General features: G+C 53.0%; 1 protein-coding gene across 1 annotated transcript in view; it reads left to right on the plus strand.

The window, feature by feature from the left end:
• CNTN6 (contactin 6) overlaps window positions 1–16,258 on the plus strand; it is a 302,895-nt gene that overhangs the window by 223,179 nt on the left and 63,458 nt on the right. Inside the window, exon 7 of the mRNA XM_054694220.1 lies at window positions 9,253–9,348. Coding sequence (XP_054550195.1) covers window positions 9,253–9,348 — 96 coding nt within the window. The remainder of the gene's footprint in view (window positions 1–9,252; window positions 9,349–16,258) is intronic.

The raw sequence follows: 16,258 nt of genomic DNA on the forward strand, positions 1-16,258 counted from the left end.
GTGTGTTGAGGCAAAGATATGGGTCTCAGTCCTAAGTGTCTATTTTTTTTTTAAATTGTCTCCTTTTGAAATTTGAAAAATTGTAACTACAAAGCTACATTTAAAGTTATTTTGATTAGAGCATAAATAACTACATAAAATTGAAATAAAACAGTCCAAAAGATCTATGAAACAAAGAACTGGTTCTTTGAAGACATACACAAAATAGACAAACCTCCAGCAAGGACTCACTAAGAAAAAAAGAAAGCTCTAATTAGTAGAATCAGAAGTGAAAGGGGAAAGGTTGCAACAGACATTTCAGAAGTACAGAAGATCGGAAGTGCCTACTATGAACATCTTTATGCCAATAAATTAGATAATCTAGAAGAAGTGGACACATTCCTAGAATCACACAATCTTCCAGGACTGACTCAGGAAGAAACAGGAAGCTTGCATAGATCACTTACACATACGGAAATTGAAACAGTAATGAAAAGTCTCCCAAAAAACAAAAGCCCAGGACCACATGGTTTCATCAGTGAGTCCTGCCAAACCTTCAAAGGCGAACTTACAGCTGTTCTTCACAAGCACTTCCAAAACATTCAATGAGACGGAAGCTTCCAGACACATTTTATGAGGCCCGCATTCTCTGTTACTAAAAGCAGACAAGGAAACCACTAAAAAACAAATTTACAAGCAATATCCCTGAATAACATGGACACAAACTCCTCAACAAAATCTTAGCAACTGACTCAAAAAAACAAACAAACATTAAAAGACTCATGGTTATGACCAAGGGATTTATTCCAGGGATGCAAAGATGGTTCAACACTTGTAAATCTATCAGCACAACTCACTCGTCAAACAAAGGAAAGCTAGAAACCCTCTGATCACATCAATAGATGCAGTGGAAGCATTTGATAAGATTCAGCTTCCATTTATGATAAAAACTCTGGAGAAACGGGAACAGAAGAAACATCTCAATAGCATAAATGCCTTATATGGGAAGCCCACAGTAAACATACTAACTGGTGAAAACAGAAAGCTTTTCCTCTAAGATCAGATACAAGACGAGGTTGTCCACTGTTACCGCTGCTGTTCAATGTAGTATTGGAAGTTCTAGTCAAAGCAATTAAGCAAGAGAAAGGTATGAAAGAAATACAAATTGGGAAAGAAGAAGTAAAACTACTGTTACTTGCAGATCAGATAAGAGTATACAACTAATGACTCTAATGACTCTACTAGAAAACTATTCGAAACAATAAATCAGTAAAGCAGAAGAGCAGGCTACAAAACCAACATCCAGAAATCCCTCCGTGTTCCCATGCTAATAGTGAAGTGGAAGAGAGAGAAGTCAAGAAAACAATCCCATTTGTGATAACATCAAAAATAATGAAATACCTAGGATTAAGTTTAACAAAGGAGATGAGAGACCTGGGCAATGAAAAATATAAGACGACATTAAATGAAATAGAAGACACAAAGAAATGGAAAGCTATCCCTTGCTTGTGGATTGGAAGAATTAACATTGTCGAAATGGCCACCTTATCCAAAGCAGTTTACAGATTCAATGCAATCCCTATCAAAGGCTCAACTGCATGTTCCAAATAAATAGAACAAATGTTACTGAAGTTCACGTGGAGCCACAGGAGATTCTGAATAACCAAAACAGTCTTGACAAAAAAGAAGAATGTGGGTGTCACACTCTTAGACTTCACGTTATTCTACAAAGCTGTAGTAGTACGGAACAGCGTGGCATTGGAATAAAAAACAGACACACTGACGGATGGAATTGAATGAAATAAATGCACACTTGCTCGCACAGCTTACTGAAGACAAAGAAGACAGCAGTATAAAATGGAGTGGAAAGTCTCCTTAACAGATGGTGCTCGGGAAACCGGACAGCTACATGCAAAAGAATGAAACCAGATCATTATTCATAACCATATACAAAAATAAATTCAAAGGGATTAGAGATTTGGCTGTGAAACCTGAAACCAAAAAATACAGAGAAGCAAACAGGAAAAACACTCCAAAACATTCAACTCTGACAGCAAGGGAAGCACAAGCAAAGATAAACAAATGGAGGGCATCAAAGTAAAAAGTTTCTGGACAGTGAAAGAAGCAATCAGAAAACAAGAGGACACCCTACTGAGCGGGAGGGCATATTTGCACATCATACACCCAACAAGGGGCTGATAGCCAAGATCTACAAAGAACTCATTCAACTCACCCACAAGAAAGCAGAAAAACAGGAAGAAGAGCTAAATAGGCAATTCTCCAAAGCAGATCTACAGATGCCCACAGACACAAAAATATGCTCATCATTTGTCATCAGGGAAATGCAAATCAGATCCCCGCTGAGGCCACCTCACCCCTGTGAGAACGGCCCATATTAAAAATCAGAAGTGGCGGTGGAGTGGGTGTGGGAACAATGTAGATGGCCCTGCCCCCATGCAAAGCCGTGTGGAGGTTTCTAAAATGTTAAGAGTGGATCTGCCATATCGTGCAGCAATTCCACTCCTAGGTGCCTGCCCCAAGAATGCAGAAAACGCCAGTTCAAAGGGCCATCCACACTCCTGTGTTCCTTGCACTGTTTGTAACAGCCAGTTTAGGTGGTTTGAAAACAACCGAAATTCCCTAGGGCAGATGTGAGGGTTGGAAAGACGTGCTGTCTACACTGGAACACCACGCAGACATACAAGAAGAGAAACCTCTCCATTTGCAACAACACAGAAGGGCGGGGGGGGGGGCGGTGGCACTGAATTCCCCTCATGAGGAATTACTGAGAAACTGAACAAGGGACCAGGGGTTCAAAACCCAAACAAACCCTGGAAATCTTTCTGTGGGACTGAGATTCTGGGGGAGGGTGGGCGGGGAGCAGAGGGCCAGGGGGCCTGAGGCCTGCGGCAGCGGCCCATGGTGTCGAGTGCTGGACTTGGCACTGTCACTGACACACCAGCTCACACACGGTGCTGGGGCCGCTGCTGTCTCAGTGGAAATAATACAGACTGAAAAACAGCAAAGCCCCCAACAGTGTCGTATCAGATGAAAATTCTTTCAGGGAGAAAACACAAGATGAGAGCTGGGACCTACTTTTAAGCGAGTTCAGGTTTCTGAGCCCCTGGCCCCTGGGAGAGGGCCCGCCGTCACTGATCCTGGCTGGAAAACAGTGACATTATTTGGAAAACTTGCTTTCCTACTGCATTTGTTGGATATGTCCACATTCCCTGCTTTTTAGAATGCCTCTATATATAAATCACTTCTTTATTAATTTGCTTTTTGTTAAAATTCAATTTTTATTAGCCTTACTGAGTCGAGAAGCACTTCCAAGTGTGTTGGCGCTGGAGACTCACTCAGGGCATCGTCTACAGCTCAGCAATTAAAGACATGAATACGCAGAGATAAAGACACGGGCCGAGTGTCTTAAAGAAACTCCACATTGAAATGAACCAAACCAAATCTGCTGTGCCTTGGAAGAGAATCCAGGAGGGATCTTTGCAGACTGAGGGGGGGATGCCCCGCAGGTCGCCCGAGCCGGCCGGCATCTGCGCGAGGGGCCTCGGCTGTGAGGCACCAGCTCTTCCTCCACCCAGCAGCGGTTTCACGGAGGCGCCGTCTGCTGGGACAGAGAACCTCGCAAGCACAAACTGCCCCCTGGTCGTCTGTGACTTCGTGATGACAAGCAGGGAACCTTTTTAAAAACACAGAATATCGACCACAGTCTTTGGCGCCGAGTGGCCTGGGGCTGCCAGGCGGGGGGCGGCGCAGAGGGGCGCCCTCATGTGCCCAGAGGCAGCTCCCACTGCACCCCACAGCTGCCCCCCGCGACGGGCTCAGGGCAGAGGCTGCGGCTTCCTGGAGCGCCATAAGGAGTGTCTCGCCGCTCTACGATGTTTTAACCGTGGGCTGGGCCGAGACGAGAAACCCCCTGCTCACCGGCGCTTCAGGTACCAGCTCCCTGAAAGCAAAGAAAGACAAATCTGTTTGCACTCTGCATCTCATTTTCTGCTTTATGAAGAAATCATTAAGGAAACTGACTGAATGTGAAGCTTCAGAAAACTTCCCTGCCGTGGAAAAAAAATGCAGGGCGGCATTGATTTCCCACAGGAGACGAATCAATTGTGTCTGTTGAGCTCATCAGGCATTTTCCGCCCCTGGAGCGGTGCTGGGCCAATAGTAGCTGCTTAATAAATAGGCCGGTGAGACTGGCTCACAGGGGGGCACAGGCTCTCCTCAGCCCCAGGGGCCACCCCCAGCCCCCCTCCCCCCCCCCCCCCCCCCCCCGCTGCGAGGGCGTGTGCCTGGGGGCCGGAGGGCTATGGAGCAGGGGAAGGAGTGGGGAGTCCCAGGGAGGAGAGGACCCTGCGGAGGAAGCTCAGGAGGGCTGGCCCTGGCAGCTGGCTCCGTGCAGGAGCCCCCACAGCTGGCAAGAGCTGCCCCCAGCGACCCGCGCCGAGGCGGCCAGGGGCCGGGGCACAGCCTCAGCTCCCCCAGAGGGGCCTTCGTCCCCAGCCCACGCTTGCCTCTCGGTGGGCAGTGTGTGCCCATGCAGAGCTCCCTGAGTACCCCGGCGGGGACCCAGGCCTCGCCATGTGAAGGGGCTGCGGGGTGTGGGACCCCGACTTGGCCATCCTTCCAGAGAGCCGCTCTCCTTGTTTTCCAAGTGACCGTTATCATGGGAGAAGTACAGGAAATCGGTTTGATAATTGCATTTCTCACATGGTTTTTAGGAAAAGATCACAGCTAGTTCTCTGACAAGGCAGGAGGACACCTAGCGGTCAAAGACGGCCGCTCAGGAAGTTTTCCCGTTTCCCGTGGACCCGCCCGGGTCTCCGTGCGCAAGCAGGTGGTGTTGCGGCTGTTGCTGGGAAGTTAGTGAAGGCGGGACAGGACACCGCTCTTTCCATCCTCAGGTACACAGACATCCGGCGGCCGCCCCGGGGCTCTCACTCTGAGGGGGGCTGTCCTCTGCTGGCCGGTGAAGGTGCTGCCCCCTCCCTGGGCCAGGGGTCTCCTCTGCACCTCACACCCTCGCAGAGACTCAGCCAGGCTCCTGGTGCGGGGCCAGGAGAGGGTGACATGGTCTGCGGCTGAGATTCATAGAAGTCAGCCCACGGGGCGGCAGGAAGGAAGAGGCAGGTCTCCGGGAAAGGCAGAGGTGGGGCCGAGGGTGAGGGGGCGTGGGGGGGACCATGGACATCGTGCTCGCCCTCGGGTGTCCACTCGCTGGCTGACCTGAGAGTCCCCACAGCTTTTCAGCTGCCCGCGCCTCAGGCCAGACACGCCAAGTGGTTCCGTCCGGCTGAGCGGCAGGCCTGGCACTCAGTGCACACTGGATCGTCTCAGAGCGGAGCGGAAGGTGGGCCAGTGGCCACTCAGCGGTCACGCCATGGTGACCAGAGCTGTGGGTTGCACTGCTTGGTGGGAGATTTAGCTCCATCACTGCATTACCAGCCACTGACCTTTGCACACGTGTTCTTAAACTTTCTGGCCTTTCTCACCGTATGTGTCAAATAAACATAAAACAGCCCGTGCCTCTCAGATGACCCCCACTGAGCTGGGCCCGTGGCCGAGGCTGCGGGCTGCAGTAGGTAAGGGGCCGTGCTGGGGTCTTGGGTGGCGCATTTCCCGGACCACATCCCGGCCAATTTCACAGAAATTGCTCTTAACGTCTCTTCAGTGTGGACAGCGTGTGTCGAGTCTCCCATTCACTCATCACCTGCAGTTGTGATTATTCTTCCCACACGTATTCGTCAAATACCTGCTTTTTGTGAGCACTGGCCTTGTCACTGCTGGGCAAACTATTCTCCTGAAAGTTATGGTTTGTTTAGGAGAAACTGAAATAAATTAAACCAGTGATACCTTCTGACAGTGACGGGACTTGGGGAGAAGCTCGAGAGTGATGGGGGGCTGGTGCGGGCGGCCAGAGAGCGTCCCTGGGGCAGCAGGGAGGCTGCGGCGTCAGCACCGCACAGACCTGGCTGGCTGGGATCTGGGAGGGTTTCGACCGGAAGAAACCACGAGGTCGATGACCAGGAGTGGGGAACGCGCGCGTGTTCAGAGGGACGAGGAACTCGTCACCACGTTGTCTGAGTTCCTGGACGTCCTGTGATCAGATGCGGTCAGGAGGCCACGCGCGAAGCTGCGAGGGCTTGGGATTTGCGGCACCTCACTGCCTGAGCTCGCTGGTCTCTGATCACACCTGCCCTCCTGTGCTGGCGAGCACCTGCTGGGTCATGGCTGCACGGCTGTCCAGGCACGCCTCTGTGAAGGGCGCTCAGGCCAACAAGCGGTCACGGCCCGGAGGGTCATTTAAACACGACCTGGTGAATGCCTGGATTAATAAACTGCGTTTAAGGGACTCTTGTGGCAAATGGCAGTGAACGGCAAGAAACTCACTTATTTTCTGACCGGTGTTTCCTGAGCACCTGCGCGAGCAGCGGATCTATTCACCGCCAGGGAGGGGCCGAGTCTGAGAGGAAGGTCCGGTTCAGTCTGGTAGGCAGGAGGACCAGGGCTCCGCCCAGTGCCGTCTCTGAGTCCCTGCGGGATGGTCTCTGCTCAGCATCCCCGTGCATCTGGTCGCGTTGGCCTGGAAGGTTCCGCGTGTGCGGCTGGGGAGGGAGGGCGTGGGGAGAGCACAACCACCTCGCTCGCTGCTGATGCGTCCCCCTCCGGTCAGACCCGCCATGTTGGGCGCACGCGGCCTGTTCTCCCCAGGGCGGCCCCGCCCGGCCAGCAGCATTTCCTCCGGGGCTCTGACGTGTCCGCGCACCACCTCTGCTGCTGTTTATTTCCCCCCAATCTAATTGCTTTGATTTTTAGTAAGTACCTTTGGTTGGAAGGACTTATTCTCACGGTGTCTGGGAAAACAGGGTCATTGGTCATGAATAGAAGGGGACATGGAAAAGCAGCGCGGGCAGGGGGAGCGCCCCGGCCTCGTCCGCGCTGCCCTGGGGCACGTGGCCGCACCTGCAGTCCCCGTGCGTGGCCGCGTCCCTCTGCCCGCGCCTGCCTCGGAGCGCACTCTGAGAACTCACCGAGGTGACAAAATTTTTTGTGGAAAATAATGGATTTTAATTGACCTCCCGCCTCTCCTTTCCGTCTACCCGTCTCCGTCTCCCCTGATGGCGCCGAGTCCTTATCTCTGAACTCTGGCTCCCCGGAGGGCTGCGCTGGAGAAATGGAAATGCAGATTGCAGCTGGGACCCCAAAGACCTTGCTCAGAGTAAAACAGTTTAATGGAAAAACAACAGCATTTAGGACAGTCCTGAGCCGGCCCCCCTAATTCTGGCTGTGCAAGTTCTTGCCAACGAAGGTCAGTAGAATAAAAACTCAGGTAGACGCGGATCTGGATCTCCCTCTGCAGGAGGCCGGTGAGAGCTCCCTCCCCGCCAGGCCTGTGTGCGCTGCAGCGGGGCTGTCAAAAGCCCTTTCCTCCGAAGTCCAGGGCCTGCTCGTAGGCTCGAGCGCGTCGCCCCTTCCTCACCATTACTCTATATGGTTTTTCTTAAACACTGTAAGAAACTGGCCCTTGGTGGGTTCATTTCCCAATAAAGCAAGAAACAAGTCACTTGTTCCACACTTATTTATGAATGTTTGTAAAAACCTTTTACACCCCCCAAAGGGGAGACATTTTCAATTGCTCGTAAATGGATTTGACACCAGTAACTCTTAAAGTGCTTCTTCACCTCCCGCTGGGACATGAGCCTTCCAGATGGACATCGGTGTCAGGGCTGGGCCTGTGCCTGCTGCAGCGCAGTGACCACACCATCGTGCCCACTGGGTCAGTCCGTCCTGCTGCCAGGCTGTGCAGGGGTCGGCGGAGGGGGGCGCAGTGACTCTGGACGCCGCGGCCAAGTATAGGCCGCGGGGTGCAGGCGGGCACGAGGCTGCCAGAGGAGAGGCGGTTCTGGGTGCCGCTGAACCCTGTGTGGGCAGGTCATCACAGCACCGAGAGCTCTGGCTTGCCCAGAGCCCCCAGGACCCAGGACACAGCTCAGGAGGGCTGGGCTGCTCGCCTTGGCCTCTCCACGGAGAGGGTCTGTGGCCGAAGCGGCCTCCCTCCGATGCGGAAAGTCACGTTTTCCACCTGGTGGCCTGCACAAGGGCCGGGCTGGACCTGGCATCTCACCCTTCCCTTGTCTGGGGGGACAGCAGCTTTTCCTGCCCAGCAGACTGGCCTGTGGACAGACAGCAGCCTCGGCGAGCTGACCTGGCCTTGGGGTGCGTGTGCCGGTGGACGATGCAGGGCGAGGTGGGGCTCCCTACACCCCTCTCCTCTGTGCTCTGCATGTTGGAGTCTGGTCAGCACCAGCCTCTCGAGCCTCACTTTCCTTCCAGCCCCCACGGCCAGGCCTCGCCAGGCTCCATGAAGCCACTGCACTGAGCACCTGCGCAGCGCCACTGTTCAGGTTATCTCTGTGGAAGAGGGCCGCAGGCCTGTGCACTCCCTGGAAGGCCACGGCTACCCCTGGGTGCCCACCATCCTGCTGTGCCCGACACTGGCACACGGGATGTCCTCAAGGTCCGGGGCGGGGGGGTCCTGATTCCTGCTCTCCCTCAGGTGGCTGACTGTGGCCGAGGGGTCTTCCTGGCCAGGGCAGCACTGCCTGCGCTTCCCGGAGGGCCCAGCCTCGGCCCTAACTAGGCTGCGAGTTCCTCCTTAGGTGAGGTGCCGCCCCACCGTGTGCACCCGTGTGGGGGTGCTCTCCTGTGGCCCCCGTCCTCCTTCACACCTGGGGCTTCAGTGGCTTGGCCCCTCCTGCTAGCCCTGGCACAGCCCTGACTGTGACCACGTTTCTGCTGACCCTGCCAAACGCCTCCTCCAAGAACCCACAGTGAACCCCAGGGTCCCGCAGGCCACCTGTCAGAATGGCCTAATGAGCCCTCCTCGCCCCCGCCCAGGTGCCCAGCGGGTCACCTCTGAAGGAGCACCCCTCCCGGTCAAAGATTTTTGTTACTCAACATTGAGTATGCGCCGTCACTCAGTGCACTTATCAGATCTAGCACGTCTGTCTCACCAGCTTTTCACTTTTCATGAATAAAAAGCAAGGTGTGCAGAGTAACGCGGATGTGGGAGGTGAGGTCGTTAGGACAGAGACTGTGGGTGCTGTGGGCGGAGTCACCCACCGTGAGGACCCCTCAGAGCATCCTGCCCGGCGCGAGTGACCGCAGCTCTCACTGGCAGGGCCCGCTCTGGGGCTAGATTTCTTTTCCTAAAAAACAAAACAAACCTAATTCTAAATCTTCTTTTCTTTCTTTTCCAAGATATTGATGACTTTGAAACCAAAGCAAGGAGCACGGTATCCGTCCGAGAAGGTCAGGGGGTGGTGCTGCTCTGCGGACCCCCGCCACACTTTGGAGGTATGGGGTGCACGTGGGCACTTGGGGGTGAGGATTCACCAGAGACAAAGTGGGGAGCAGAACAGGTGGATCCACTGACACACACTGCTGAGGGGAGCAGCGGGGAGACAGGAGAGGTCTGCTGCGCCCTGTGGGCACCTCCCTGGCTGGGGATCGAACTCAGCTCATGGCAGTGACAGCCTGAGATGTGACCTCTATGGCACCTTCTTTTATCTTGTAAAACTGTTTGATCAAGAGGGACATCAGTTCTTTGAAAGTTTGTAAACATTTATTTGTAAGTAAAGCCTGTGCCTTTTATTTTAGAAAACATTTTATCACTGTTTCAGTTTCCATGCTTGTTACCATTTTCTTCAATTCATCTGTGTGTCTTCCTGGCTTAGCAGACTGCTAGGGCCGGAGATGGGAGCCTTCCCCGCCAATATCACAGCTATTGGCATATTGTCACGTACAGAGCAATCTCTTACGGTCTTAAGTATTTCTACGCTATCCGTAGAGATTTCTCATCTGTCATGTGTGACTATCAATGTTTTTGTCTTTTTTGTTAGCCTAAATGGAGATTTGTCTATTTTATTCATTTTCCTAAAGGACTAGGCTTAGTTTCATTGCTTTTTCTGTATAGTCTTTTTGAGCTCTATTTCATTTATTTCCTTTCTTATTTACATGATTTCCTTCACTCTACTAGTTTTGAATCTTATTTGTTTCTCTTTTTCAAGTTGTTTTAAACGAAATGTTAGTTTATTTGGGATTTTTCTTGCTCTGGAATGTGCACCTGTGTTTCCATTCCTTCCCCCTTAAGGCTGTTTCTGCTGCGCCACGTAGGTTCTGGTAGATTGTGTCGCTATTTTCATTTTTCTGAAGATTTTTTTTTAAGTTTCTGCTTTACCTTTTTCCCCTCTTACTCAATTGTTATTCAGTAGCATGCTGTTCAGTTTCCATGAATTCATTGATTTTTTGGTTTCTTTTTTTATAATTAATTTCTAATTTCATGACATAAATGTCAGAAAAGGTACTAGGTATAATTTCTGTCCTTGTGGTTCTATTGACAGTTGGCTTGTGTCCCCAGGAATGGTCTATTCTTGAAAATGATAGATGTGCAGTGCACTTTAAAAAAGTATATGCAGCAGTTTTGGGTGGAGTGGGAACTCATGTTGACCTGGGTATGATCAGAACACCTTGGGCTTTTTATGCTTTACCTCTAGTGTAGTCACAAAAAATTTGCAAAATATTTCTTTAAAAAGGAGGTCTAGCAATATGTTTCAGTATGTTTTATTAGTAAAAAACTTGTGAGTCAGGAATGTTATCAACTAGGCTGAATCCTACAAATTTACCAGTGAAGATCACTCCGACAACAAGAGGAAAAGAAAAATATACGCAGATGGGTTTCCTACAGACACACGTAGTCACGGCTCGGTGGAATAGAACAGTGAGCATCAGCCAGGCGAACAGGAGCAGTGACAGAGGTGTTCTTCCTTCCAAATGCTGCAGCGAGGCGCTGGTTCCAAGTGGATCACCTTCGGGGGTGCTTTCCACCCAGATTGTAAGGAGACCACAAATGCCTCTGGGAAGAAGTGGGGGCGCACTGGAGACAATGCCGGGGGAGAGGCACCGTGATGGAGAGAGAAAGACACTAAGCCATGGGATCCAGAACGCAAAATCTATCCATTCTGCATTATCACATAGAAATGAAATATTTCAAAACAAAACAGGAACCATTCCCGTGGCTCTGGGAGTGGAAATTTTTCACTTCCTCAATCCTATTTTCTAGCCGGAAATAAGCTCCATGGATGTTACTGAATCTGCTGTAGCCCCAGTTTCAGCCTTTTTTTTTTTTCTATTTTCCTAAAAAAAATACAACTCCAGGATATTTCACAGAGAAGTAAGTTTTACTGAAAATTTTGTGCAAAGCACATGGAGGGGAAACCATGTATCAGCTAGAAACATTTAAGGGTCTTTGTTGAATATCACTTTCCTTTCTCCCAAGCCCTCTCCCTCGCACTGGATTGATTTCCCTCACTGCTCAAACTATCACAGAAAACCCCTTCTATTCCTGTTGTTCTTATTCTTAATTCGGACAGCCATCTCAGGGAAGCAGCCTGGGGGGCCTCTTGGGGCTTGTGAGAGCCCAGCATGGTCATCAGATGAAGACAGACTTTGTCTTTCATCTACTCTGCTCTTGGAGGTTCTAAGTCACCCTCTACTCACAGGTCCATGAGACGGGAGGACGCGATACAGTCTCTACGCCGCTGACTCATTTGGGAAGAGGTCCCTGAGCCTTGAGTTAAACTTTGTGCTGTTCGGCAGTGAGGTCTTTTCACCTCAAGGGTGAGGTTTCAGCCGCAGCCTCCGTTCCTTGTAACAAAGATGCCGCAGAAGTCATTTCAATAGACTGAAAGCAGTGTTTCCTCCACATTTTGGAAACGAACATAAAACCCTTGAAACCGAAGCCTTTGCATGAACATGAAAATGCGCAGTCAATACATCTCCGTGGACACAATGCGTTAGTCCAGCCTTGCATGAAATTTTATTTTAAAATGACAGCGAAGAAATGATATGTGTTGTCTAAAATAATTAAGATCACCTTCACTGTGAATAATAGCTTCGCCATACCGAAAGAAAAGCACATTCTTTTCCTTTATTGTCTGGATATAAAACTCTCAATCCTGGGCTCATAAAAATCATAGGTTTAAAATTTGTTTTAGAGGAAATGTTCCATTCCCCCTCAGATGCAGGCTTAGGTTGGTAGAAGAAGTGAATTTATGCCTGTAGTTTGGAGCATCTGTGTCTGCAGGCGGAAGATAGCACTGCTGTGGACCCTGAGTATGTTCTGGTGTCAACAGAAATGTTGACAATTTGACTCGGGCTGAAAATCATTCCGGCAAAGCCTCCTCTAAGTTGTGTTGCAGAACAAAGAGGAAAATCATATTGAGGAAAAGTGTTAAAATTTCACGTCTCCTTCCTCCCATTTCTCTCTCCCCCTTGGTGCTGTTTCTGGAGTACGTGGCAGTGGCGTTGGCTGTGGGCTGCTTGGGTCACTCTGTGTGACGGGGTGACAGGCAGATAGGCCTGGCGGTGGCGATTCATAGGACTCTGCCAACGCTGGCCACGGCCACCATCAGGGAGCTGCACTGTGTGTTCCCTCTGCAAATATTTGCTGAGCACTTACTAGACGCCTATTATTTTTCTGAGTTTTAGGCATATAGTGGTGGGCGATGTCACAAAGTCCTTAACTCCATGAGTCTTGCAACAAGTATAATAAACAAAATAAGCATGTCAGATGTTAATAAAATTCAGGGAGAATAATTACGAGGGTGGGGTTGCTGTCGTCTCTGAGGTCCAAGCGGACTTTGTTGACATTTAAGGAAGAAACAGAGGACGAGAGAATTCGACATTGAGTCGAGTTCAGGCAGCAGCGGGCACAGCACACGTCAAGGACCTGTGGTAGGACCTTGTCCTCCGGTGAGGCCTGTGTGGGGGAAGCAAAATGAGCAAACAAGAGAGGGGATGAGGCTCTAAGGCAGGACTTTCGGGAATTATTAGGGCCTCTGGATCTCGCTGTAAGATGCATCTGCATTGTGAGCTGTGAGCAGACAGGATGCTTTCTCTGGCAGGAATTTAGGCCACACGGCGGCATGAGCACAGGCCATCCGAAAGCATCTGTGATGATGCACATGCGAGGATGTTGACTCGGACCCGGGGTATAGCATGGGCAAGTGGGTAGGTGGATCCTCAGCATGTTTCATGGGGGTAGCTGGAAGAACTTCTGGAAGACAACATGTAGGTCGTGAAGTGGGCGAAAAGATAACTCTAAATCTTGGGGGCGAGCAACTGGACTAATGAAGAGCCATTTACTGGGATGGAGCAGGTTTGGGATGGGGGCGTTGGGGAGCTGCTTGAAGGCATGCGGGTGTCTGACGTCAGAGAACCTCTGGAGCCCGGATGATTCACGTGCCCAGGAGTGGAGGCGGGAGCTCGGGCCTGGAGGGTGCCTGAACAGGGGCCGGGCCCGGGGAGACAGCAGCGGGGCTGTCACTTCAGGGAGAAGCTGAGCGCTCTCCACACTGTCGAGGAAGTGTCTCCATCTGACAGAGTGCGTCGCTGTGGCGAAGAGGGACTGTGGACACGGCAGAGGGCCTGTGTGTGGGCTTCGGGAGAGCCTGTCCACGCACCACCACTGGCCAGTGCCCGCTGGCCTGTTCCGCCTCGCTGGGGGCGGACACTCAAGACACGCGGAGTGGGCGGAGACGCTGGCCTCCGCCTCCTCTGCAGGCTCTGCCCTCGGCCCCGCGGGGCTGGTGGTCAAGAGTCACGGGGGACAGAGCGGCTCAGGCCCCGGGGGAGCGGCCGGCAGCTCTCCGATAGCATCGTCCACGTGCTCCGCCCACGCCTGTGCCTTAGCCCAGCAAGGGAGTGACTTTCCTTGGATTGGGTGTTGGCCACTGAGCACCCGTCACTGAACTGTGGTTTGCCACGAGAGCCGGCACGCTTCACCTGGGAGCGCAGCGCGGAGTCGCCATGCAGGGCACGCGCTCTGGAGTGGCCACAGGGAGGGCTTGTCCGCCAGAGCTGAACGTTGTGCTGCCAACTCTGTATTCTCCTCGTTCATCTGCTGCCCCAAGACACGCCCTGCTCTGCCCCCCGCAGACCCTGGCGGGCTGGCGCCTCTCACCCGGGGCCTCCTCTCTGAGACCACACCTGGTGCTGGCCCACCTGCGCTCACACGGTCTGCATCTGGAGTGTCATCGCGCGGTGTGGGCTGGAACATCTGCCCCTGGGCGCCTCGGGGAGGGGGTCTGCAGCCCGCTCCATCGTCCACAGCCCCGGGCGGCCGTCTCTGGCAATCATCAGGCCGCGGGGCCGCGCGGGGATGCAGACGCTTCCGGAGGGCTGCAGCTCAGCCCAGCTGTGACTGCTGGATCATCGCGGGCCGCATCGCCATCATTAACAACAGATAAATGTCATACGGGGGGAGAAAATATTTAAAAATTCAATGGTTTCAACTTAAGTGGCTCATGAATTATACATTTAATTAAGAAAAGCCAAATGGGAAGGATTTTAAACTTCCAATTTGCAAGGTGCTTTTTCTTTTCCCATTAAAAAATATACACATTAAGCCGGCCCTGGCTGAGGTGGAACAGCACTGCCCTGGCTGTTGGGGTGAACGAGCAGAGGGTGCCGGGGGAGCCCGCGGGGCAGGAAAGCTGCAGCTTGGCACCCGAGTCCGGAGGGCCCAGAGCTGTCCTGGCTCCGCGCTGCTGTGGCCCCTGCGGGGAGAGGGCCCAGGCCAGGCTCCTCTGGTGCCCACGCCCCGCAGGCGGGTGCGTCCTGGGGTCCTGGGACTGGACAGCGGCGTGGAGGCCGGAGCGGGTTGGGTCTCTGCTGGGGACGTGCCTGTGGCAGCGGCCGGGGGTCTCGCAGGCTTGTCCCCGGGAAGCCAGCGGGAAAGGAAAGGGGCTGTTCACATTTCCCTCTCTCGTGGGCCTCCCCACTTCTGACCGTTCTCGTCAGCCCCTCGGCGCTGCCGCTGGAGAAGGGCCGGCCCGTGTGGCACAGGCTGGGTGGCAGCAGCCGGGGTAAGATGAACCCGCCGGATGAGGAGGATGTTCTCGCCGCGCTTCCGCCTTCCCCGGGCAAGGGGCACACGGGCTCCGCGGGATGAAGGGCCTCCCTCGCGCTCCTGACGGCCGTGTCCCCGCCAGGCCGGAGCTGGTCCGGGGCCACTTCCCCCACTTTATTCATTTTCACATTCCATGAAGCAGTGGCATCGCGGCTGCTGCGGCGCCACCAGCTGCTTCATCTGAGGGTCGCGTCAGCGTCCTGCGCCGTGAAGTCCCTTTTATGAATTGTTCTCGGAATTCCTCACTGGAGCTCGTCCTCCTGCTCACAACCATTTTTGGTAGATTCATTTTTCCTTCCTTCTGATTCCTTCCACCTCCTTTCTTCTTCCAGTTTCCCGAGTGTGTTGTTAGCGCTTTATTTCTCCTCTTAGTGACGGAGCTGCTAAAGATGGCAGCAGCCCTGCACTCCGCCTTCTCAAGAATTCTTCTATACAGATCAGATCCCAGGTCAGAGCAGCTGCCAATTTGTATTGCTTCCTCCTCTAGAGAAGTTGGATCCAGGAAGCCAGTGAGAACGTTTCAGGCCCGCGTCCTGCCAGGGCGGACGGCCGAACACATCAGAAATAATCAGCCTTTTTGTCTCCACCCCACGTGCCTCTGCACCAGGCTTTAACATTCTCAAGCAGATGCCACCTGTGACCTCAGCCTCTGCCTGGACCCGCGGACTGAGGGCTCCAGGTGCTCTCGGGGACTGTGATTTCCAGGGCCGTCTGCAGGGGGAGACCTTTGCCTCTACCCGGCGTATCCCCGCCCCACCAGCACCCACGGCCCCACCCGCTCCGGGCCTCGGGAGCCTGCTGCAGTCTTACCCGCCCCACAGCAGTTCAGCCCGGCCAGGCCAATTTCCAGGCACAGGTGGTTCCTGAGATACGCGTAGAGCGTCCGCCACGAGACCACAGCCCCTCGCTCAGGAGTTTCTGGCTAGTTTATGTGTAGTTCAGCCTAAACATAATGGTCCCAAGAGCTAGAAACAGCCCATGGCGCAGCGCACACTCCCTGACGCGCGTCCTGAGCTGGCAGTGAGGGGCCAGCGAGGTGGGGAGTGCCTCCGAGTGGGAGGGGCGCGAGCTGCCCGTCGCAGGCAAAGGTCGCCAAGTGCAGAAAGATGGTGCATGCCGAGTTTTTATTTCAGTGTTATGACACCGGTACTGGTGGAAATGATCTGTAATGACGAATGCTGGGCAGCAGCACGGCGGGCTGGGCAGGAAGGGGCGCAGCGTGACTGAGGAGACGGGTGTGCTCCCTGGGAACGCACCGGGTGGTGGGTACAGGGGTCTGTGATGGTCACACCCGAT

Source organism: Talpa occidentalis, unplaced genomic scaffold (assembly GCF_014898055.3).
Source record: "Talpa occidentalis isolate TD23 unplaced genomic scaffold, MPIMG_talOcc4v2.1 talOcc4.10, whole genome shotgun sequence".
In the NCBI taxonomy this organism is placed as follows: domain Eukaryota; kingdom Metazoa; phylum Chordata; class Mammalia; order Eulipotyphla; family Talpidae; genus Talpa; species Talpa occidentalis.